At 41.2% G+C, this 27,130-nt stretch overlaps 1 protein-coding gene across 1 annotated transcript; it reads right to left on the bottom strand.

Annotated features, from left to right (window-relative positions):
- Positions 1-1,144: 1,144 nt before the first annotated feature.
- On the bottom strand, positions 1,145-9,533 carry nudt3b (nudix (nucleoside diphosphate linked moiety X)-type motif 3b). The gene is made up of 5 exons (XM_062407035.1): positions 9,231-9,533; positions 7,727-7,837; positions 5,343-5,387; positions 5,157-5,241; positions 1,145-4,890 (listed from the first exon to the last, which is right to left on the bottom strand). Exons 1-5 carry the CDS (start codon positions 9,327-9,329, stop codon positions 4,694-4,696), a joined length of 537 nt encoding a protein of 178 aa, XP_062263019.1. The 5' UTR covers positions 9,330-9,533; the 3' UTR covers positions 1,145-4,693.
- Between the last annotated feature and the right edge of the window lie 17,597 nt (positions 9,534-27,130).

Raw genomic sequence — 27,130 nt, 5'->3', positions numbered from 1 at the left:
TTGAACTCAACTATACACATGATTAAGTTTTACCAAAAGAATCATTAAGTTTAGTTTCAAACCACCATGGACCTAAGAAGGTGTTGGAATTTGAATTGCTTTTAATTATAAAATGTTGGTCTCTGCTTTAAAAAGGTCTATATCAAAAGACTCCTAATTAGGTTGACATCTGAATTCTACTCTACACCATATCACCAAAGACTGTGCTGGTAGAGTAGCAAGCAAGTTAAATTTGAACATTTAATTGGTTAATGCCTAACACTGTGTCCAGGGGGCATTGTTACCCTGCAGGAAGAAATGCTGATACATATTTAGGTAATATCGTCCCTACTGATTTATCACTTTCATGATCATATGTATTCTGTACAGTATTCAGGACTTAGTAAATCATTAGAAACTTGCTGCCTGTGGTGTAATCAAAATTCCATAGCCATTATCAAGTTAATTTGACTGGTGAAAGCGCAGGATTTAACTGTTAATTACAATAAAGTTACTATAAATTACGATTTACAACTATTCTTGTGCTGTTCATTGTCAAACAGCCTGTTGGTTTTTATGTATCTTGCTTCAGGCAGTGGATCAACCTGACAGTCCTGAAGTCTCTTGATGTACCATTCTAATCAACAGTACTGTGGGTGCATTGACTGTCCCCTTACCAGCTCCCTCACTTTGCTCTTAACCTTATTGCATCCGCCTAGTTTGCTCATATCAAACCTATTCAAAGTAGATTTGGTGACTAACTTCATTGAAATAGAAAATATATCAAAAGCATCTATTTATTTGCAGCTGAATTTATGACACATGCACATTAGATCATTACATGTTTATTCCTGCTTCAAAGTTCATTGTAATCTAAAGTAGATCAGAGCTGCAGTGATTAAACAGGAAATGATCTGCTACAACTGATCAGTTGAATCATATTAAAACAAAACATGAATGTTTTGTTTGACTGTTTAGGCATACATTTGAATAAATCTACTCTGGGTTATGTAAATTGCCACTTTTGTATCTACAATTAAGGAAAACTTCAGATTATCAATAGTTACAGCCCCATAGGTCAGCATGTAATCTCAAAATCATCCTCCCTACAGTAGAGCATATGCATTTGTATGTCAAGCAATACAAATTCTCACAGACACGCCCCTGAATGTGAAATACTGGTGTTTATTTGTTGGCACATTTATATTACAATCTTCAGTCTTCTCGCACTGGTTTAATTCCACAGTCCCAAATGACAAGAGAGGAAAAGAATATTCCAGTGACACACTTCAGAGAAAACAATGACGAGTAACTTCGAGGCTGAGGTTGACAGCTACAAGTGCACGTGTTCGTTTTCTAATTCATTTGCAAAGTATCTTGGGGGAAATGTTTTGGTTTAAATAAATTTATATTTTCGTAATTTAGCTGATTTTTACAATCCACAGCTGTTTAGTGATGTGCTTTTTCATATTTATTTTTTTGCTTTGGCCACAAGATGGGGCCAGTTAATGGAGATGACGATACATATTCTTCATCAGTGGATCCCATCGGTCTTCACCTAATAAAGCTCACAAGCTTCAATATCATAGAAAAGGGTAGAATTGTTTGCTCCATGTTAACGTTAACTATATGGAGACATTAATTTCACAAGTGCCCTCCTGACCTTCAGCCTGAATTACTCCATTTGTGATGGAGCATGAGTTTTGAGTTGAAGGGGAGTTGTTTAAAAAAAAAAAAAATTAATAAAATCAATTATTAATCAATTAATCCTTATTAACCGTAAGCCAGAGTGCGTCCTCCGGCTGTAAGGAGGCTGTGTTAGCTATATACAAGACATTAGCTTGTCAACAACACAACGGATTAAAGAAAAAGCAGAACAAAATAAAATATGGATAAAGAACAAGTGGTCATTAATAATCACGTCACTGGCTGTTACTTGTGGAAATCCTCCTCACATTCATTTTGCCAAGTATCTATCGCCCACATCAAACCACAGAGAGTGAATTCAACCATCAAGCCAATTACCGAGGGTTAAGTTTGGTTTTTCATGCCACAAGCTGGTTTGTCCCCTTAAAAGTCTAATAGCACATTGAGATGAAGACTAAAAGCGCTAATCAACACAAAAAATCTCAAAGGAAGTGCCAGGTCGGGCATCGTAAAGCAGGACTTTGGCCACCGCACCTTTCTGATACACAGCAGTAAAACCAGCTCAAAGTCTATCATTGTTGTGAAGGAGACTTTAGACCTCTCTCACCTTCACTGTCATTTAGGGGGAGAAAGCTGTTTCTTTCCTGGATTATCACAAACTGGTCTGAGGAGTTTGCGTGAAGCCTAACTCGCTGAGGAGGTGAAGTCACCGCGGCCCACGCCATTTCTTATCAGTCTCTTATCTAGTTTAGCTTTTAGTCCACTAGCTTTCAGTTCTCCATGTTATTTCCCCACAAAAAGCAGTTCCTGAACCATGACAGGGGGTTTTCTATGTCATATTCAAAAGGTAAACTGCAATTCCCATGATTTGTAGACATGCTATTGACAGTTTTGGGTCACTTCAATTCTCATAGCGTTTGCTTGTTTTCAATGAAAAGGCTACAACTCGACTGTACGTTACCTGCCTGGAGTTATACGGCAGACACTGATTAACAGTGGAGAATTGGGCAGCTTAAAGAACAGTAGATTACCATTCCATTTAACAGATGGACACAAAAGTTTGTTTCAATGTCCCAAAGTGCCCCCCAAAAATTGTTTTCGCAGATTTAAATATAGACAGAATATAACAGAACGATCTTTGAGCTTTTGGGAAATAAACTACTGAAAGATTAACTCTGAGGGAAATATACTGAAAACCAGTGGAACAGCTGTTAGCCTAAAAAGACAGCAGGCGCTAAACTAAATAGGTTTATAAACACAAAAATTCGTAGCTTGGCCAAAGTAAATGCAAAAAAAAAAAAAAAAATCTCCTGATGTTAATTGGATTTGGTCTGAAGTATATTTGAGAGTTTTTGATTATAGGCTCTTTTCTCGCACGTACGATCTCAGCCACATCCCCAGTTCGTCAATCCTCGGATGTTCTCTTTCGCTATCTCAAGAGAAAAGTCCAAACTGCTCCAGAACCGACAGCCAGAGGTTCAATCAATTCTCCCAGCCTCGATGACACGTAGCACTCACTGATGTGTAAGATGTGTTTAGTCATTTGTACTCTCACCTTTGATCTATACAGAAATAAACAATTTACAATAAAAACCTCTTACATGCTATCTACAGCGCCTCCAGTTTCACAGTATTGAGCCAGCTGCCTCGTGCCACAGAGGCCAAGTGACGCAGCTCAGTTAAAGAGACTTTTTGCCAGACGTTAGAGAGGAGGAGAAAAATAAAAGAAAAAAGAAAAGTTTCCAAAAGCATTTTACATGTTAAAAACTAGGTTTCAAACTGTACAAGGCTTGTTGTTCTGCATCTTGCCCAAGACAGCATTTTAGATTCCATTACTTTCAACGTCAGGCAGGTGTTTTGAGTGTTTCTGGGGATGCAGATTAAATACTAAGGACAGAAGGACAACAAAAAGTGCCCACTAAAGTCACCTGTGCCAAGAACACAATGTAAACAAATGCTTTTAACCACACTGAATGTGAGGAGTAAAATGCGGAAATGGGTTTAATAACTTAAGTGATATGTGCTGCATTTTGAAATTACAAGTCCATGATAGTTGAAATCTACCGCTTCTACCCTCTAAGTATGTTTAGGAAGACCTTGTTATCAGTCACAAGAAAAGCATTAAACAAAACAAAACAAAAAAGAGGAAAGAAAACAAAATGGGATTAAAAAGGAGGTAAAGACACTGAGGAAAACGGTGGTTCATTTACATTATACTTTGAAATTCTTTCACTCTCTCCACAGTCTGTGCGCTCCGTGGGAGAACGAAACCTGTAGTGCTTGGGTCGTTTCCCCAAATAAGAGCGGGCGCACTTGAAATTGAAAGACTACTAAGGGGCCGTATCCTTCTGATAAAAAGAGACATCAACAACCACGATAAGTAGCAAAATGAAGAGACCTTCTCCAAATAATCCAAAAGAGGATGGCATCAGGTCACTCGACTGAGCGTGACGCAACACAACGGTGCTCATGCAAGACAAGTCACTTCCCACAATTCTGTTCATTCAGACACAGACAGCACTTCTGATCCTTACAGCAGGAGGCGGGGGGGGGGGGGGGGGTCTTCACTGATGGGCCCATTCATTCACAGAGAGATAACCAAAGAAAAATGGAGGAGACATTAAAAAGACCACCAAAAGCCTTCAGCTTAAGCACTAAGTATACACTTTTACATTACAACAGTAAAAAGTAGTTCTTGCATTCAATAAACACCACGCTAAGGGCGCTTTAAGGAAAGAGAATGAAGGGAGCAAGAGGACATTTCATGCAGTTGTCAGTAAAAAGAAAAACAAAAAGGAGGTGGCGTGGGAGGGGGGGGGGTCCAAAATTACATTTACAAAGTGTTTCAGACTTTTCACTCAACACTTGTCATCAAGTCTGTGCCACAGTTCTGGCACAAAGGAGTTGGCAAGGCAAACCATGTTATTGAGACAAGAAGAAAAGAAGAAGAGTAGAGGAAGAGAAGAAGAAGAAGAAGAGAAGAAGAGAAGAAGAAGAGACACAAATAAGAGCGCAAGTGGTGGCGAAAGCTCAAAAGCTCCAGGGGGTGTCAGAGTTATGGTTTTAGTTATCTGATGCCAGAGACTGAGCTCTGATTGATGCTGTAGGTGGGGGAGAGGTCCCCACCTATCGTGGTCACCAAAGGGGTTCCATTACTGGTGAGGCAGCTCTCCTGGAGCGCCTCGAAGTAGGTGGCCTGCACAGGCTTGTGACACAGCAACACTCGCATGGCTTCGTCTATTTTAAACCATTCCCTTTTTCTCCCTGTTGACAAAACAACACATCATTGTGGAGCAAGTTAGGACATGAGCAGAGAAAAAAGTAAAAATGCATCATAATTATCTGCACTTTAGGCAGCAGAGAAGTGAAAATCACAAGGGCAGGAACAAAGCTGGTGTTATGATCGGCTCTGACAAACATGCAATAAAATCCCTCGACTGTGATATTACTGAGCCTGTAGCGAGAGAAATAGAGCCACTAACATCATGTGACGCCTGAGTACTTTGTCAAAAACAAATAAGGTGATTTACCAATGTTGACAGAGTCCTCCCAGTCCTCCAGCACCTCTGTTACAACAAGAACGTAGACGTAGGTTCTGTGTTTCCTCTCTTGGTTCTATGGGGGGAAAAAAAAAATATCTTATTTTCAGTTCTCATTCGCAAACAGTGTGTGTTTACATGTGAAGACCGAAAATAAGTCAACAGCAAACAGCTCACCTCAAATACTCCGACTAAGCGACCTAAAGTCCCCTTCACACCGGCCTGAGAAGTAAAAAAAGAAAAGAAAATGTTAAAAAGAGATTAAGCACAGGATTTGTCTAAATATGAAGTTATGGGGTTTAATCCAATGTGGCTCATACAATACAGCCCTGTAGAGACAGGGCCGGAGTTGTTGATTTATCTTTATTCAAGGTATTTCTGGTGCTTGTTGTTTGTGTTGCAGTGGATTACATTACATCATAAGACTGTTTATATCCCCTGCAAATTCACTCCGTCCAGTTTCTGGGAAAACTGAATCCATGTAATAATGAACAAGGAAAAAAAAAAACTAAACACAAACTCTTTTACTCGACCAAAAATGGAAGCTGTGTATTGCATTTACCCATCTTCATTCACGTCACATGGAGATGAAACTGGTTTGCATGGTAATATCTTTAAATGTAAACTCTTTATACATTTGGTCGACAACTAAGACAAAAAAATGTTGCTAATCCAATCCAAACACTTGCAGGAGAGATTTATGTCAAACAATCGTTTAAATTCGTTGCAGTTCTAGATTATGGAGCTGTAAAACAATCGTCAACACTGTTGTTCAGCTCTCGCCTATTGTCACACACTGACCACTTCTCCAAGAGATGCTTCCAGGCCACCTCAGTTGGGGTTACATTTTCACATGTCATCAACTTTCCTTCAGAGCTGACACCATGAACACTTCTGTGCCTGTTTCCTTTAAACACATACTAATAACAAGAAAGTGGGATCTTCACTCCCAGAGGAGAATAGCAGGTTCGATTTAGACACAGAGCAAGGCCACTTGCTGGCATCTCTGAAGGTTCTTCTTCAGGTTCCAGTTTCATTCTATAAATAAATGTTGACTCCATGCACTGCACCACAGACTCAGTGTTGTATTCTTACGTCCTCCAGCTAAGATCATATTAAATATGACTCGGCTCACTTCTAGAAACCCCAAAGATGTGCCAAGGATTAAGCAATAGGCCAAAAGTCAACCTGTATGTATTTATGAGTTGGAAAATGTCTCCAAGCTCAAGCATTCGTGTAATTTGAAACCACTGGTCATCAACTTAGAAAAAGATGTACAGCATTGAGGCTGAATTACAAGTTATGCAACACCGTCCTGTGTCTTCACGATGCAAGGCCGGGGGTGCATGACTACCAAGGATAGGCAGAGGTTGTGACTAACAAGGAAGCTCTGTAACTTTGGGCCTGCTCCAGATTGCTGTGTTTTCCCTGTCTTCCCTGGAAAGACTCCAAACCAATAAGCACCAGCAATCACTCACCACTCATATGGGCATTAGAATGAGCCTGGGAGGATTAGGATATGTCCTGTTACACCACCGTCCAATAAGAGGCTTAGAAAGCCACAGGACGCGGTGATGCATCGAGAACCACTCAAAGTCGCCACAAAGTTTCTGATTGTGGTCTTTCAGCACATTCCACAAACTTCAGTAGTGATGTGACATTGCTCTTGACCCTGTGGAAATGTGTTGGCAAGGCACCGCATCCTGGGACCTCCAAAGGAGCCACACTACAAGAGCCAGGATAAGAAATGATATCAACGTCCATCATTGTGATGGATCGCACACAAGAGAAGAAGCTTTATATGGTCAGTGACCCACCGAGGGCTGACAGCCGGACAGAATTTACTGTCTTCAGTGCTCTCTCGCCATTTTGATGAAAATGCTGAGGCGATAAACAGCACGGCCCCTTAAGGGGAAAAAAAAACATAGGTAGCATCAGCAGGATATTGATTTCCAATGAGATTCAGAGCTGTTGACTAATTGCTAAACATCTCCTGCACTGAACCAAATGTCCAGTTTGTCCTTCAAGATGACACAACAAGGCTGCTCTTGTAAAAATAGATATATTTAAAATGTACGGACAATGAAGCTCAATTGTTTTCCTTCATTTGACAATTGGACAGCGCCGCAGTGGCACCTCTGGGTAGCCAGTGTACAATCTCAGCGTAACCTTATTTGACACCTTAACATTGCTTTGAAACACGATGCTATGATACAGCCTACGCGTTGCTAGGCTTTCTATCCTTCTGTCCGCACAAACAGGATGACTGCATTGACCAAATGGGCTTTGAGAGCAAGGCATTAGGGCCCAGCGTTAAATACAGATATGATTTAATAGAAATGAAATACAAAACAGTCCATGAGCCTATGCTCAAACCAATTTGACACACCATGAATCGAAATCCATTCTCAGAACAATAAACCAAGTCTAGAAAGGGATATTTCACAATCATGATCAAAATACACGGGTCAAGTAAAGTTTATGGGCTTGGTAAAAAATAAAATAGGACCTGCAATAAAAACTCAAACTAGATGTAATAATGACAGTGATACACAACTGACCTCTTCACACACTTCTCGAGCTGCAGCAACATTAGGCTCTTCCTCCGGCTCCATCCCCCCTCCGGGAACTATCCACTTGTCTGGATGTCGACTGCTGCTCACCAGCAGCACCTGAAATGCACCCAATGCAAGACAGTTCAGAGACATCTCTAAGACAACATTGCTTGTTGGTAGTGTGTTCACATTACACAAGTACTGTTGCACGAGCGCAATACATTTAGCAACCTGTGTTTGTAATAAAGCCCAACTGATGACACAACAGCTACCTGTCAACTACCCCCCCCACACTTGTAGTGCTACACTGGATCTATCTGAAGTTGTGTGTCGCTGGATACTGTGTGAACGCAGTTAACTCGCTGTGTCATGCTTGTTTTCAGTGGCTCGGGCTGTGAACCAGTGAGTTTGCTCCTTTTCCAGTTCACGGTGTCAGTCTGCTGTGGTAAATCTGAGACTTGGCTGACTGTCGATCTGCTGGATTAGAGTGTCTGGTATAAAAAAAGGGAGAAGAAGTTTGGGGCTACGTGCAGGTCATACTGATGTTTCCGGAGTTCAGCCCATGTGGTTCACAAGTCGTTCACCAGAATGAGGAATAAGTTTAGTTTCATTTCATCTCCTCCCCGGGTCCAGGAAAAACAAAACATGTTTCCACTACAAAGCCATCTTTGTGCTTGTTGTTGTTGACTGGACCTCCGCCTCCCAAATCGCTCCCGATCTCAAATAACCCTTTGCAGGGGTAGCTGCAGCGGCTTCGAGGGGGGAACAGCACGGAGGTAGCCACATTAGCTCATTAGCACATATGTCAAGTGGGGAAATGTGAACAAAACGTTTAGCTTTTGACACCGAGCAAATATAGCAAAGCCCAGAAATATCGGTGTTGTGATAATAGAGTTATGAAGGATCAGTGACGGTGTTGCAAAGTAGCCGGGTATCACCACCAGGGTTGGTTATTCTAGGCTAAAGCTAACACGGCTAATAGCTACATGTCAGTGTTTGGCTAGCAGGACCAGTTGCATTAACACCATCACAGTTAGCAGCAAGTCACCTAAACGCGCCCACTAACCTCTGAACACCGGCAGATACATGTCTTCACCTGTCACTTTATTAATCTAAGTATGTGTTATCATCCATTAAACCGCTCCTGGTGCTACGGTAAGCGCCCAGAACAGCCCGGACTCGGGGCTGTGGTCGCTGGCCGAGAGCCGGCTGCCCATGGCGGCTAGTTAGCAAGCTAATGCTAGCGTTAGCATGCAGCTAGCGGGCTGGCTCGGCGTGAGAAGCGGAGGCTGCTGCCCGCACATCTAACGGGGCTTACATAACCGTGAGTACCCGCTGAAAACTACACAATTAATTCAAAACACCGGAAGGCTGAGCGACGAGTTGGTTCGTTTTCAAGCTGAAACACACGCACGAGCCGCGGGGACGATCGGTGTAACAAGACAGGAGGAGACACCGAGGCGGCTAAGGTTAGCTCGGCCCTCCCGGACGGCAGCATCCCCGGCCTCACCTCCTCCTCGCTCTCGCTCCTGAAGCACAGACAGGCGGCCCGCTTCTTGTAGCCGTCCCCGTCGTACGTCCGGGTCTGGTTCGACTTGAGCTTCATCATCTCGGGGGCAGCGGAGTTCAGAAGGACGGCTGAGTTAACCACGTAAATACACGACGGCCGCAGACGCGCAGTCCTCCTCCAGGGGAACCTCGGCGATTCACTTAAAAGAAATAACTTCTTCTTCGCTTCATTTTCACAAACCTGGGCACAGCTACGGCACGGTCGCCATTACAAGGAGCCGCTACGCCCACGACGTATTTTAACCTCTAACAGCTCGGGGAGCGTAAGGAAATCACTCATCGGGCGTTGGAGAATTCGGAGCACGGATCTGGGGAGGGGGGTGTGAAACCACGCAACACAACGCTGTGTGTGGAGGGAAACCCGCACGTTAATGCTCCAACTCGCTCCCCGAGAACACTTGTTAGAGACTTTTTAATTAAACAACCGCGTTCCGGCTCACAGTGAAGAATTCAAATGTTACGTTGTCGACGTAGTATGCGGTCAGATAGAGCAGAATTGTGCGCAGGGTTAGGGTTATGGGTTTCAGCACCGCAGGTAATGGACAGCGACAGATGGCTCCTTTTAGGCTTTTCAACAGGTTAAAACTGAAATGACTGGTCGATTAATCAATTAGAGCAAATGTTTGATTATCAGTGAACTATTTTGTCAGTTTCATTCTTTTCATGCATGAATTAATACCAATCATATGCTGTGTCATTTTCTGAAAAGAAGGAATTTTACACAGACTTCTTGTATGGGAACAGATGGTAAAACACAGGAATTGTAGGTTTTTCTTCAACCTGCAGAGCTGAATTGTTTCTTTTATATCAACAGTGACTCACATACACACATTGATGAATGCAAAGAGAATTATCAATCATGTATTGATTCTATAACCTGATATTCACAGTTTTGTGTCACTTCAATTGGACGGCAGACACTGATTAACACATTGGAGAATTTGGCAGCTTGGAGAACAAGATATTACATCTTTATCTAAATTAATGATGTTTCTCTGTAAATGTTGGGTGTGTGTCTAAAGCTCTTTTTTAATGCATGAATGAATATCAATGATTTATTTTCTGAATAGTGAGAATTTTATCGTTTTATAGTTTTATTAGACACATGGTTTAAAAACCTCACACCATTGCCCCATTCAAGTTAATGGGAATTTGACTCCACAACCATTTAAACATTTGCCATTTTCTGGCATTATAGCGAATAAACAACTTTAATCAAGAAAATAGACATTAGATTGATTTGGATAATGGTCATCAAATCATTATTTGATTATAAGATTCTCATTGCCAGATGATGATCAATTAGCCAATATCATATGTTGGATTCATTCATTTAATAGTTTCATATCTCCAATACTGTTTTAGAATATAGGACAAAATGGTGAATACCCTTATCCCTTAAATTAGGCTACCATCTACCAGTAGATGTAGGTTTTTTTGTTTGATAGTGAGCAGGATTACACAAAAACGATATATTCCCTATGAAATTGTGTGGAGGGGTGGGGCATGATTTGGATAAAAGCGTCAGCTAAATGAAATGTAATGTAATGTAATGTAATGCATGGTCCAAGGAGGAAACAATTATATTTGGGTGTGGATCTGGATCAAAGGACGGTTTGGCCTTGGTGGAGGTATGTGCTCTACTGCCAGTTTATACCTGTATTGTTTAAGGTTGCCAATGTCTGTATGAGCCACTTGAATGCGTCATTAACAGTGTAATTCCAACTAATTAGGTATTTTTTACAATTCTCTGTCATTGATTTCTCATTTGCATCTTAAAGCAATATACATCTTTTATTGGAAAATAACAAATGTTTATGGCATGAATTCGCTGAGGTAATGAGCTTCTGTATATGCTGAATGCATGCGTGAACACAAACGCAGCGGGGAAGCAAATAGTGCAGAGATTTCATGTGCCCATGACGTTAATCCTCTCGTCTCACTTCAGTCGTCTTCTCGCTTTAGGGGATATTTCTCAGCCTTTGTCTTGTTCTCCAGAGAGAGGGAACATCATACAAGTCTTTGGAACTAATGACATTTAGCTTTGGTAAAAGAAGTAACAGCAGAGGGATAGAAGGATGAGACAGGAACTCCTGCCAAGCACCAACACAGTTTTATTATATTAATTATGAACATATATATTTACTTTGCTTTGAAAATCTCAGACCAGCAATAATATTTCATATCAAAACAGAGTTCAGATAACTTGAACTGGATAATAGGCAACATTTTAGCCACAAACTGGTAATTAAATAAAATGTAACAAATATAAAACACAATTTAATTATTTTACAGTTGTCTATTCTCTTATTTCACAAGCCTACGTGTCATTTTACATTTGCTTTAAGCATGTTTTCCTACATGATGCTACAACTGTTTGTTCTGATTCATGTTTTTCCATCAACTTTTTTCATACCCTATTTTTATCTAGGGTCTACTTGCTCTCACTGCTGCAACAGTACAATCTCCCACCAGACATCAATAGTATTTCTTCTAATCTTATTTACTCATGATCCCTCTCCAGTTTTTTCCCATAGAAACAGAAATCCTTACCTCCCGCTTCAACTGACACAAGTCTATTAAAACAAATCTCTGCTTCTCCTATCAAAAAACTGTCTGTGCCCAAATAAACACCAGTTTTATATCACAAATGTCAAAATACATCCATGTATTTCTATATATACATAACGTCAATGTAATGACATCTAATACAGTAATTCTGCAATAAATCTTACTTTGTTATGTATGTTTTTTGCACATAACTAACTTTAGTGATATATTCTTACATACACAAACTTGTGTTTACAACAATCTTTCTCTAAACGACAGTTGTGGTTTAGATTGAGCATTTTGGGATTGTATAGGCCAATGAAATTTGGTCCTAAGAAAAGTTTAAGAATTAATTGCACAATGTTGTTGTGATGGACAGAATCCCCAGTTGCTCATGATACTGGCTCCACCGCTTCATGTTTGTTGCTTAGTCAATTGATTATTCATTTAAAACCTCACAAAATGAAAAAAATAAAAATATGATTAAATATATGCATTGCCTCCGGCCGCCTGCACACAGTAAACACACAACAGTAACATATAATTAAATATGATTAAACAACATTAACTATTCTTAAGCCAGAAGGCAAATCAAAATATTCTCAGCTTAAGGAAGATAAATTGTTTATTTTACTCTAAGCATTAACATTCAGCACTAACACATATTGATATTGAAGGAGGGTTGTAAATAAAAAGATAATATGGAAATGAAAAGTGACAAAATGCCCAAATGGTCTCTGTGTTAAAATCGTGATATTCCCACTACACATCCAACCCCAACTCCTAATGTTGCTTTCAATAAGCAAGGTTGTGAAAGCAATACATTTCTTGGCCTATTAGCAATTATTGTTTTTTTATATTTATTAATTTCAACATTTACTGATTGTTTAATTCAAGTATTGTTTCTAATGTAATTAAATATAAATAATACAGAATAGTATAAAACTAATTCTCACATGAGAGAGATTTTGTTCAAAATGACAAACAATCAATGACAATTCAAATAGTTGTTTATTAACAAATCAATAAGGAAACAAGTTGTTGTCTAATGATTGCAATATTTGTGGGCCAGGCAGTTGAGGCTAAGTCGTCCATGTCGAGTTTCAACCGCATCAATAATAAATGAAATTGTTTTTTTTTGTTATTATTTATCTTGCAAATGTATAACTGTCGCATCACATGTAAAAACTGAAAGAAAAATAAATCCTATATTCTGCTTTATCCCGAGCTTCATGCCTCTGTCTTTTGTCATGGGGGACGAGAACAGGCTTCATACAGTCAAACTAGCTGAACAGTGTCATAGGTTCAAACTCAAGAGGCTGCACTTTTACTCTCTGCAGTTGCTATGGCAACCATTTTTCTCTTTGCAGGTCTCTGGTGAACCGTTCACACTCAGGGGCAGAAATCAAGCACCTGTCTTTTCCAGAAGAGGGCGCTCACTCCTTTCAATAAACACATACGTCATATATTTTTTAAAAGAGTGCCACTCCATTCGGCAATTGTTGTGAACTATTACAAAATACATCTACAAAATAAGTATTTGGTCACTAGGAACTCTGTTTATATTAGAACAAGTAATTGCATGTCTATCCATCTGAAAAGGAGTTGTTATACTGAGATTGTCCTTTTTGTTTATTCAAATCTGAGAGGTTTCACCTATCAGGTTCTATGGCCTGAGGATATACAGTTGTACATTGCACAGGTTTGTCAGGAAAATACTAATGAAGGGAAAACTATGAAGTTATATAAAATGTTGGCCAATATGTCTCACATACTAACAGTATTTACTTCTTTCAGGTAGATGTTGTGGGTGTGGATACAGGTAAGACTTATCGGCACTAAGCATTATATTGAAACTATGTGTAAAGGATGTCATACATGCAGGGAAATGTTTTTGATATCAAATATGTTGCCAGTTAGTGGCAGAGCTGGATGAAGAACTCAGATAAGTTTAATTTAAAGTATCAATAAAAATACACATTTACATGTAAGTGTTCCTTCAAAGTCATACTCAAGTAAAAGAACAGAGTTTTTCAGTTAAAGTAAAAGAAGCGGTCCCCTGTGACTGATACAATATCTGAAATGATCATAGAGTGTTGATGTTTAAGCATTTTTTTATCTGACACATCTGCTGTAACTTACTGAGACAGAAACACAGTATTTAATCTATAATGGCAAAGACCACAAGGGTCTAAACCAGAGTAATGTTGCATTAAAGTTGTATTTTGGTTATCTCTTTATATTATGTAAGTTATTTACTGCAGATAAAAGCAGGGTTTGTTGAGCATGAGCAAGTTGCACTGCTCAAACATTGAAACAGGTTTGTCAGTTTTTTTAGTTAAACCCACTGGTTACCGAGTGTAAAAATGTGACTAATATCCACATAAAGAAGACATCTATTGAAACTATTCAAACTAAAGCCTTAGAGATAAGACTTTAATGTATTGTTGGCCCATTTCACACTGAAAGGTTTGGAAATGACATTACAACTATTGTGATTTCATCATGCGAAGCAAAGCTACTTGTTCTTGCAACTAATTTATTCACCAAAAAAGTCTTTATTAGAACTTTTTAGAATTTTTAAACCAAGTCACATGTTTTAAGTTAGCTAGACATCTCTAAAACGATCAGACTTACTCAGGCATATTTTTTTTTTTTTTTTTATATTTTTGTTTATTGGAAGTAGTTTCACGAGATACAACAATATAACAGGGAATACTTCCATCTTACATTTTTTCCCATCTTTTTATCCCTCCCACATTCCCATCCCCAGCTTACTCAGGCATATTTACAGTTCAATGTAGAAGTCTGATAAATCCATTTGTTTGCCGACTAAACCAAACTACATGAGAACTATCTTCTCATACAGCGGCGTATGTCGTCACATAGACAGAGCGGTAAAGATCAGCTGGAGTGCTTTATCTCTTCAATCCCTGTCCAGACGTATGACACACAACTAAAGGCTATGCGGTGGCTGAGGTTTGTTTAATCGAAGACTGCAAATATATTGGCAACGTTACCCTTTCGAGCACCTTTTCCCTCTCCAAGTAAATATGCACGTTAATGACTAAATAAGCAGGAGATTGTGTTGTTCTGCCCAAGGCCAGAATAGATTGCGCTCGGCTTCACACACACAAGAAGCATTTTACTGTGTTGTGATTTTCTGGGTTTAAAGTGACTTTGGCCTCACTCTGTATGGTGTCCTCTGCTAAAAGGCTTAATCTCAAATCATTAGCTTCAGACATAATGCTCAATAAGACTATATTGGATGTTTTGGGAAAAGAAAGGTTTTTAAAGACTTTTAAAACACGTACATCCACCTTTCTCCATTCAGAAAATATACTTTAAGTCCAACACAAATCGCTGTTATTGTACATATCATATCATTATTTTATCAAAAAATGTGTCACTCACCACTTGTATCTGCTAGATGTTTGTAAATTATTTCTGATTATAGCAACTTTGCCTTTTACAGTTATTAGTTTCAGTATCAGTTGTCACATGACAGAATAATAAATAAATAAATGTCATAACCTAACCACCAGGGGCTGCTCTCATGCCAGTTACAACTCGTCCAAACTCATTTCTACTGACGTTTAACTCAAATAACCCAGAAACTATGTGCACAGTATAATTATAGATTATGAAATCAGTGAAATATCACAACTTAATATGTCATAATTAGAGAAGTAGGATGATACAGAAGTTACAAGCTTTAGAAAACCTTAAGTCTTGTGCTCCTTGGTTGAAGCTTACATCAGGCTCATAGATGCACATGTGTAAAGTAAATAACTGGATCTTAAAAAGTAAAACATTTTCCTGCATTTATTTCAGGTTCATATCAAACTATAATGACAGATACATGCTCCATAAATGGGCAGAAACTCAAAAGGCTCTGAGGTTTCAGTGGGGAACAGTGCAATGAGTACGCTTCCACTCCACACACCCACAGACAAATTATATTTTTAGATCAGAGCTACATGAAACATCTACACACTGTACATCATGGTTCATTTTTGTGATTTTTGGCATCGGAGCGGAATCGTACATCTGACTGCCAGCTGCAATACAACACTATCATCTGTACACAGTTAATCACAAAGACTCGTGGGGGTGATATCTGCCATAAATAATTTCAGCAGCACATTTAATTCCTATGCTTATTAAAGCAGCAAATTATGCATACATCTTTATTCTATATTTCACTTTGACTTCAGTAATGTTTACTTTGTCTGACCATTGCTCAAAAACAAAAGGTTGTCATTACTATCATTTAAGATCAAGACAAGGAGCAAATTTCAACATGGAGAAGAATTGTCATTTTGTCCATTTATTTAGCTCTTATCTGTGTTTTACATTGGTTATTTATCTCTAAAAAGTAAAAATTACCAGAATAAAATGTCTTCAAAAACACTGTTTGTCAGCTGTTGTAGTAGATGAACTTTGCTAAATACCATATCAGCGTGTTCAATAAAAACAATGAACAAGGAACCATTTTCACACGAAGAAGGGAATAATGTCAGAAAACATCTGTAAGCAGTTCATCTGTTTTTTTTTATGAATGATTTGTATATGAATACATTATTACCCAGAACCTCACATGATCCCGCAGTAGTGGTGACTGATATAATTTTGATTTAAAACATTTAAATATTCTTCAGATGAATTATAACTGACTGTTTTCCCTTGTGCACTCTCTGGACCATAGACAGAAATTACACAGCCGCCAGTCTCTTTATATCAAAAAAGGCTCTAAGGGTTCAAAAATTAAACCTGACAACTGTCAGCCAATCACAGTTAAATATTTATCACTCACACATATGGCCGATATCTCTGCCCTGGCCAGCCTCTTTCATCTCTGCAGAATAAAGCTTCAAACAGACGACTTGTCTTCCAACTCGTGGGTGTGTTAGAGGGTCTAACTCAATTTGACATATCAAATGTCAACAGACACAGTCTGCGTGCGCGTAGAGTTCAATATAAGATATCACAGATGTTGATGAAAAAATATGCAAGACACAAATATAATATTAGATTGTTATTTATGTGTGATGCAGAGGGACTTTCACTCCTCCTCGTCATCGTCCTCCTCCTCCTCCTCGTCCTTCTCCTCGTCCTCCTCCTCGTCCTCCTCTTTCTTCTTTTCATCAACATCATTATTCTTTATGTGAAAACTTTTACAGCAGCTCCTCCTTCGGCAGATTAATTCAACATTTAGTGAAGCAGCTCTGAATTCTCTTCAAAGTCTTGGATAAAGAGGCAAAAACAATCCTCATAATAACCGAGAAGGTAAAACAGAAACCAGTTGTAGTGAGCAGAGGTCATCTAAACTAAGTAGTTTGAAAAAGATTATCCCGTCACTAAACAGAAAATCTCCTAACCTACATGTCGAGTAATTCCTATAATGTATCCATGAAATGAGAGACGTCTGGGGGCAGGTGATTATGCCTCAGTGGTTCCTCTTCCTCACTGGGATTTTCACAAGTGACTGGAATTAACATGGCTTAAATTCTCTCCGGCTCATGGCTAATTGAAACAAGTAATCTCCAGAGTTTGCCTTGCACAGTGGGCCCGAGGAGGACTCGGCAGCCTCCTGTGTTATCCTCCCAGCAGACTCAAGGCTGTGTACTGGTGCACTGCATTTGAAAGCAGAGAAGGAATGGGTCTCCTGGTGGAAATAACTTTTGTTTCCCATCCTCCACCACTAAATAATTTACTTATTATGCTCACTACGCTAAACAGGAATAGAGCGGCGGTGTGAGGAGCTGACAGATGGAGCACTGATGCTACATGGAGTAATAAAAAAAGTTGTAAAACACTGTTCAATAATGTGTGCAAGATAGCTCTGTGATTTCCCTGACTTATATGGTCCCCTGGCAGCTCACAGGACCGTCAGTCATCGGAGTCGTTTAGATGGAATATGCTCCAGCTGTGTTTAGGGATGAATATTCAGGGTCTCAGCTGCTTCGGGGGCCCCACGGAGATCTGACACACTCCCCTCAAAGGACCCTCCCAACCCCTTCCTCTCCACACACCTCTCTTGATGCGGCAGAGCCTGTCCAACACTCCACAGGTGTGACCCACTCAGACCCATGAAGGCCTCCTCAACCCCGAGAACAGGAGGCAGAAAGAGCAGCTGCGCCGACAGGTAGGCAAAAGGCAGAATTATCACCATGAGGCTTCCATCGGACCTCAGGGAAAATTAATTCACCAACTTCCGAAAGGTTGTGCTTAAAATGACATATGAGGAAGTTCTTTGTGTTCCTGCGACACACTTTCCAGACGTCTGAAAGTTAATGGCCAAAATAAGCCTCCATCGTTCACATTAGAGTCTCAAATAATAACTTTCCATGCTCGGTTAAAGACTAATTTCTCCCTTTTTTTGCTGGATAATATTGGACATACATAGAAATGCCCTTGGATACACGATACTCTGCTGCAGAATGTGGTGGCTGTCAGTCAGAGTGCAAACACACACATAGGTTTGTGCAACTATCCTTATTAGGACTTAAAAGTAAATGATTTTTCCCCGTAATGTTACGTGAATACAGGTTTAGGTCTTGACAACGTGAGTAATACACACATATACACACACACACACACACACAATCCATACATTGTTTTTGACTTAAATTGATATCTTGTGGACTTTGCCCTACCTTAACCTGAACCCTTAAACATACATTTAAAAATTGAATGATTAACATTATGTTGACTAACTTCTTGTCCCCATAAGAAAGACATGTCCCCATAATATGATTGATAAACGGATCTTGGTCCCCACAACATGAGTAATACCTGGACCACACACACACACGCAGAGTTGCCTCTATGACTTCACAGGACATTGCATTGGCTTTCATTTCTTTCCTGGAGACGCTAACCATAGTCACTCAACTTAAACCTTCACTTAGCTATGACATTGTTACACCTTTTAAAAATGAACGATTTGCATTTTTGGTTTTTGTCCCCATAAGGCAGACAAGTCCCCATAATGTGACTGGGGGTAGGTCCCCACAACACCAGTGATACCACACACACACATACACACACACACACACGCACACGCACACGCACACACACACACACACACACACACACCCCCAGCATCTAGATTGAGTTTTCGCACTCATGTGATTGGACTTGATATATTCGTCACGGTCCACGCGCAGAGACTCGACACACTGCAGCACCTGTAACGTGCGCGTCCACCCAGAAGCATCACATTTGAAGTAATGACACCGGGACCCTCCTGTCGTCGTCACCGTGGAAATTGAAGCGATTGCCTGGCGTCACACTGCAGATAATTTAATAGTCATAGAATCTCATCACATTAAGACATCGCCGTTTTAAACATCGGGGCTAAACGAGAAAAAAATGTGCAGCGTGTGTAAACGATGTGGAAGAGATCAAATATGAGTCTGTTAACTTCCATAAGTGTTGATGGCGCCGGAGTTTATTAAGAGTTGAATGTGTGTGATTGACTGAAGAGTTTCACAGATGCAAAGGAGGCTGTGTGTGTCTGTGTGTGTGTGTGTGTGTGTGCAGCCGCTGCCGTAGAGCTGCTGGTAATACATGCTGTAATGTGGCATTCACTCCCCCTTCCACACACACAGACACACACCCATTGATGGTGCATTCTCTCCCCGATAAAGGCGGTGTGCTGCGATGCATTCAACATCGATCACTTCCAGCGCGCGTTCACTCTCCAGTCCATCAGCCGGGGGAAGTGCTCTCGCCTCGGGTACGGGATACGCGTCTCTCCGCTCCATTATCCCGTAAGAATCCGATCCTCTTGGCGGCGGGGCGGTATCGTATGAGTGGCTCGGTGCTCTGGAAACCTGGACGTGCCATTTATTTATTCCCTCCCGTTCACACGCTAAAGAAGTTGGGGGTGGGGGTGGGTGGGAGTGCGGTGGGGGGGACTTGAGACTTTCAGCACCACTTTCTCCGTGGACAGCGCTCGCAATGGTTCCGGCGCATCGACGCAGCCTCGGAATTGCGCGTGGATTCCCTCTGGATTTACTAATGAGAAACATTGTTCACATGTTGATCTGAGGAAAGAGGAGAAAGGACAAACCCACCAGCTTTCTTCTTATTGCAGGAGGACCCCCCCCCCCCCCCCCCACCCCCCTCCTCAGCCCGAGCGAAGCAGTCGACAAGATACGATTTTTCCTTTTGGATATGGGTCACTTCTTATAATGCAAAAAAAAAGGGATTCCTCGTTCCGTGCACGGGCAGGATGAAGGGGTAAGTGCAGCCACCCAGCCTGCAAAAAAATTGGTCATCTCCCGCGATCAAGTGTTTAGAACAGAAAACGTCGTGACATCAATTTACTTCATCCTCAAGACGGAGTAGAGTCCACAAGGAAACGATGCGAATCTAAAAAGAGGGTGCACGCAAAAACTGTTTCAATGCCTGAAAATGATGATTGATTCGTGGCAGCTTTTGAAAAGTAGATGCGTGTGTATGTGCGTTGCCTATCGGGAGTGCAACGCCCAGAACTGTGCATGCATTGATTGCTTTTTACGCGTTGTCCGTGGAGCTTCTTGGAAGCTGCTGCGCCGCACACAGACGCCTCAAGTCGCAGAAAATAAGATTACCCCCCCCCCCCCCAAAAAAAGAGTCAATATCCCAACTGCTGCAGCTTCAAGGTTTTAAATGCAATTGTGGTTGCATCTCTCAAAGCACATATTGGATAGAATTGGGAGGGGGTGGACGGGGATGTGTGCATCAACACCAGCCAGTTTGTGCATCAACGGGATGCAAACAGTCGCAGCTCCCCCACATTCATCTCATCACCATCTCCCTCCTTCTCTACCCCCCCCCCCCCACACGGAGAGAAGAAGGGGGGGGGGGTATCTTGGCTCGGTGGTGCTTTGTGAGTGTCTGTCGGGGCAGGGGTTGGCCCGTGGGATGGCTGGTTGGTAAAAAAATTGGGGGGGGGGAACTATCGATTGTCAGTCACTGTGCTGTGCAGATGTGCACCCTCCTGGCACTGGAGGCGTGATTTGGAGACGGGTGTATGGAAGTGCTGATATGAGGCGGCTGCTGATCACCCCCCCCCCCCCCCCCCTCCCCCCCAGAGCCAACTTTAATAGGTTACTTAAGCATGCAAGGCTGTTACTCCGAGGCCATTCGTTTGGTTGACAGGGATGAACATTGTGCTTTAACTTGCATGTACGCAGTTTGTCTGTGGGCACACAAAGCGATGCTGGAGATGCTCGTCAAGGTTCCTACAAGACAAAACATCTTCACCTGAATCGTGAAGAGAATCATTATTTAATATCGCTTCCATTTCAGGCTACTCTCCCTCAGGCCTTATTTGTGGGACAAGAGATTAGCTCTGTGGTATCTTACTCTCATAGCTTCAATTCAGAGTGTGTGTGTAGGGGGGGGGGGGGGTGCTCTGTGTGATTACAGCCAAATATGCCATTGTCTGCATTCCCTCTGAACTTACAGCCAAGAGGGGAAACGTTCCTCATATCACTGGGTAATTATCTAAAGAGTCTGACTCAGCAGAAGAGAGGTTTTTTAATTCGGTTTCGCCAGCCTCCGAGCTCTCGTGGGATACATTTTAGGTCTTGCGTTGGGTTTATTCTTGTTGGCATGTTCCTCACAACTGCAGTGACTGATAGCCTTACCTGGATCTAGCTACAAAGCGCGCTTAGGAAATCTCCCCCAGAGAGAGTTTGTGAGGAATACTCCATATGTGTAGATTGTAGCCGGGCGAGAGGTGCAGGGCTTATTCAGAAAGCCTTAGATTTACTTCTCCGAGCTTTGCTTGGCTTATCTTGTCCTGCAAGTTAGTTTAGCAAGTGCAGAGTCAGCGTTAGACCCCGGGTTTTCGCCTCCTGCGAAGTTCTCATATGGACCAGAGTGTATAAGAAGCTATGTGGACATACAGTAGCACTGCTTCATTCTCTTGCTTAATAATACACAAGGACACGGCAGTGTGTTGTAGCTTGGCCAGAGGATACAAAGGCTTCTTTACATTTCAGGCCGTTGGCAACAGGGTCATTTAATGAACACATCACATTCACTTGATGGATGATCAAAGCGATTCAAATCATTGCATGGGGGTTGGGGGGGGGGGGGGGCTTGATCCTGTTCTCCACTCTGCAGACAGACACCCGCCCCACACCATCTTTTACTGTAGCTGCCGCATGGATCCAAGAACAAGACTGCAAGAAACCCACGTGTTGTGCTCGGCTTCCCAGAACAGAACCCGTGGTTAAATTCCCGACAGACCGCCGTTGTTCCCCTTTCACAAAGCCTCGTGCTGGAAACGGGGAAGCGTGTGCAGAGCCCAGGTTTCAGCCACATTCTCCTCCTGGCAGACGCCATCTGCTCACTGGGGAGGTTTACAAACAAACCGATATTAAAGGCAGCGGACTTGAGAAACATGGCAACACTACAAAAACAGCATCCCCAGGTTTTTTCCTTCAGTATAAAATAAAAAACAGGTCACTTAAATTTGGGAAAAGAGGGGAAAATACAAAAGTAAACTCATTGCTGAATAAAATGTTGTGTTTATGTATCTAAGTATTTATGTATTTTATATATATACATATACACGCCTACATAAACCAATCCGCAGCTATATGGTTTAATGTGGTGGCCAATTGTTCATGAGTGTGTCTTTTATTTCTAGATTTGACTCTCAGATTTTTTATGCATTCACAAAAACTCTGCACTCACACTCAAACAGCCCCTGCTTTGCTCTGTTTGATTTCAAACTCTGCGCTTGCACTCTGATATTTTAGTTGCTTGCGCTCTAGCTTCAACTCTTCTCCTTGCTTTCAGACCACATATGTGCATTTGGGGATTTCTCCTCTGCTTTTATATATATTTTCTTCTGCTCTTGGAGTTTTTGTTGAAGTTCCCCAACCAATAGAGTTCAAGTGTCGTGTCTATACATTAACTTGTCTTGCCCTCGTTGTGTTTACTTGCGCTGTTGGTGTTGATTCAATACAATACAGTAGAGCAAAAACAACAAGGGTTGTGTTTTTGTAGTTACTAGCTCGAGGAAATCTGCCCAAGCAAAATCATGTCTGAGTGCAAGCGTACAGTTTAATCGATATTTCAGGACAAAGTAGGACTATTTGAATGACAGAATCTGAACTTGAAATCAATAATTCCTTGTCTAAAACTGAAAGACCACATACATTGACAGATTTTCCCCTTTCAGAAACATTAATTACTCTCTTACATTAATAATCATAGGTTTTCTGGAAAACATCCCATAATTAGGAGCCTGCAACTCTTGTTATAGTGAGCGTTTAAATCGTATAATGTTTTTTCCAATAGACGATATCTAAGCTAATGGACAGGTGCTGGATGTAACTTACATCATAAGGAGTATGATAAATATTTCATAATATTCCGAATCAGGCTGTAATAGACCATCAATGCTCACTGAGATTTTCCATTATAGATGGAAATGAAATGTTTGTCCTTGTACCGGGATATCGCATTAAAACAGATGGTGCGGTGCTCTGAGGTTATACTATTCAAATTCTGCACATTAGCTTTTAAATTTATAACTGTGAAGTAATGTGGAAAAACAACAGGATTTCAAATTATTAAAAATGGATAAAAACAACAGAAAGATCCCGAAGAGGGATGCTGTGCATTTCCTTACTCATCATACACACAGATTCTTCCCGGGGCAGCGTTGTGTGAAATGGAGTGTGAAATGAGTGCACTTAACATCCCTGCAGTAGATTATACACATTATCCTACACCCGGGTTTGAGAGCATCTTGCCTCTCGCCTGCGAATCTGTCATCAAGTTACATTCACCTTTACTCCAGTCCATTTAATGTTCCCCACAGGCCCCGAGACCATCTCTCCACACCGTCCTGTGCTTTTTGTTCCAGACCTGCATAAAAACAATATCCTCACGTAACTTCGGAAGGTTCACCTCAATGACTTGGAGCGCCACATGGAGTTTGCATCATTAGTGCTCGCTTCATGCTCTGCATTTTGCCCTTTATTACAAACTATGCTCATTCACCTCTGCCCATGAGGTGAAGTTTTCATCTGCATTTGTTTGTAATTTAGCAGAATTACGCTAAATCTATTTCCATGAATTTCTGTGGAGGGTTGGGGCATGACCCAAGGAAGTGGGATTTAAATGTTTAAGTGGATCCAGATTAGGGGGCGGGTTATATATATGTATTTTTTCACATATTAATTGATTTCTCAGATGGAAAAAATTAAACTTGATGCGAATCCAAATAAAATACAGATCCTGGGAATTTAAATGTGGTTTCATAAAGTGACTGTTGAGCCTCGGTGGCAGTTTATTCTAATAAATAATATGTTGGTCATATTGATGGAAGAGAAACTAAGCTTTGATTTACATATCACACATGTAAGTACTAATGAAAGAGCTGTTGCCGAGGTTTTGTTTCAATTTTTGCGTCAATTATTTTGTTTGTGTTCTTACAGAAACATGTTCACAATCACGACTTTTGCAGCAGCATTAATGCCTTTGTTTTCATTACTTGTTTGTTTAATCATCATCTTACTGCAACAAAACATTTAACTGTACAACAGGGACCAGTGATTAGCCTCAGCCATGGGCAAGCTTTTTTCCCCAGCCTTATTCAGAGGTGGGGCAGCTTTTATAGAAGCAAATAAAAAAATATTTTAATTAACTGATTTATAAACATGTCCCGGGATTTTATTTATATTAGCAAAAGTCCTTATTCCCATTTATATGTACTAAATGAGCTCCAGCTGTCACGGTGATACTCTTATCTGCTGCCTGCTTCAGTTATGATTGAACATCAGTATTGATGTTGACACAAATTGTTCTGTGCCAATTTGACCCAGGAGTCGCTGCTACACAACAATATAATCACTGAATTATTTACATATGTTATTTTACATATATTATTTTGCTGGTTTGTAGTATTGTTGTGTTGAGTAGATTGTGTATATGATCAGCTTCAGGCTGTGTCATGAGACTTCAGCATAAACATGTGACCTTGTCCACACTGATCATGTGATCCCTTGAAAACATCTGGAAAAGAAAGAACCCAAAGGCAACTAGCTTAAATTACCATGAAAAATACCTCTAGTTATAGTATTTTTTTACTATTGAAAGTATACTATACACACAAGTATAGAAAAATCCCTTGTTTCTGTGTCTCGCTTCGATATATAAGTGATGAGCAGTTCTTAGTGTAACACTTTTCAACAACTGTCCAGGGAGCGCTGGGCCTACATCATAGAACAAAAGATGTATCACTCCTTCCCGTTCACTTTGACTTTCTTCACCATAAGTGGCCTCAACAGACCAAGATGCAGTGGGAGGAAAAAATACTGCACTCTGAGTGAAAAGGGACGTGAACGAGTATTTGGTTTTTGCAAAATGTATTCATGCGCCTGCAGCTCCGTAATTGCTGGAAATGAGTGTAACAGACACACTTCCTCTTGTCAAAAAGGCATTCTGGGAAACCGCATCTCCAGACAAACATTACTTGCAGTGGAGGTGAAGGAGGCAGGTGGACGGAGAGTGTGTGTGGGGGCTCTAAAGTAAATAGCACACTTTGTTAATGATATCGATCTTTAAAGATTCTGTTAACATTTCCTCAGTCAACCAATGAGATGTAACAGTTGCAGTTGTCTAAGATAAGAGGATTCCTGTATTTTAGATAGTAAGCATCAATAGCATTGATTTGGAGTCCTGTTTCCGCCCACCTGGCGAACACGAGTTCATTATTCATCCTCTTGTAGCTCTGTTTTTGGTCTCTACCTCCTGAGGGACCTTTTTTAGCACCTCTATTAATCAGCTCATTAGCTATTATCTCCGCCTGCTGTTTGTTCCTGTGCAAGAGAATGAGTTAAGAGTTAATTAGAGAACAAATGTTCGGAGTGGGCTCATCAGTATACGACAATAAGGTGAAATCACTGTTTTTCTACATCCCATAGTCCTCAGATTCCTTCAATCTCCCTGGACGCCAACCCCCCCAACCACCTCCTCCCTGTTTATATGAGCTGGAGTGTGGCCTGAGTCAGATTTAACAGCGCAGCGAGGCTCCTGCCTGGATGTGCGTTCCACCTCTGAATGTGGGCGTAGCTGGACAGAGGCAAGAGTCCGCTGTGATCCCGCTGCATTGCTCTCTGTATATTCAATTTGTGCTCACTTCGCCTGGAAGCGCTCTGCTCAGCTGACAATATGCAAACAACGTGAAAGGGGTCGTTCGTCGCTATGAGCCCGACAGAGAATTATCCCCTGTGTCTGCAGCTTTACCTGATGAGACGTGTTCAGCACCAAACAGCAGACGGACTCATAGTGAAGCATTCAGCAGCTGAAGGACCTGGTATTTTCTTTTAGTTAGAAGAGACCATAGAATGTGTTTAAAGATGGACGACATGACTGCTCCCCAAAGTGAGGCCAAAGTGACCTGATCGAGATGTACATCCGGCCTCCTCCATGTTAGTGGATGGGAGATGGACCAGTCATTCAGTTATACTCTTAACACTGACGTATGTCCGATTGATTGATTGACACCTGATTGGTCGAGAAGGTGTATCGACAGGTTTTCCCTGCCATGGCTCCACCCCCTGATCACTTCTGAGCAGACTCTGGCTCCAAATGCAGAAGATGGCAGTGTTTGTATCCGGGATAGTATAGCTTGATGTTTGGATAGTGGGAGGAATTGGACACACATCCTCCGTCTCTATATACAGGGAGACACACCACTTCTAAATCGCAACAGCAGGGGGAGAAGTTAAATAATGTGAAGTCTTAAAAAAAGAGATGTTCAGCCGCACATCAAAGCAAATTAAGCACCAGCTCATAAACAGCATCATCCCCTTTGTTTTCAGTTGCTAAATCCTCATTGGTTTCTGTCAGATTTTTGTCGCAGGGCTGAAAGATGCCAAAACGCACTGTGCAGAGGTGGGTGCTGATTCTCTGTGGTTCTGTCACTCTGAGCGACCCATTTCAGGTTTCAGAAACTTTGATCCATTGTCAACAGGAAAATACTGAACGCTGCAGTTTGAAGGACAAATCAAAGTAAAAAGCCTGAATAAGAGCGAGGAGGAATATATAAAAGGCTTAAGAAATGCAAGAGGCCTCAAGACCTTGACACGCGAAGCACAACACGTACAATGGTGAGATCAAGGATAACCTCAGCAGATGGCAATCACATGGGCCATAGACTCAAATTCCGGGTCTCCTTTGTTTATGCAGTGAAGGTTCTTATGCATTCTCTTCATAATTGGCCGGGAATCAAGGCTTCACCCACGATCTGTGACACACTAAAGTGAAAAC

This window comes from Platichthys flesus, chromosome 2 (genome assembly GCF_949316205.1).
Source record: "Platichthys flesus chromosome 2, fPlaFle2.1, whole genome shotgun sequence".
Lineage (NCBI taxonomy): Eukaryota > Metazoa > Chordata > Actinopteri > Pleuronectiformes > Pleuronectidae > Platichthys > Platichthys flesus.
Note: the sequence above shows the minus strand (reverse complement) of the source record. Positions and strands in the feature narration are given on the sequence as shown.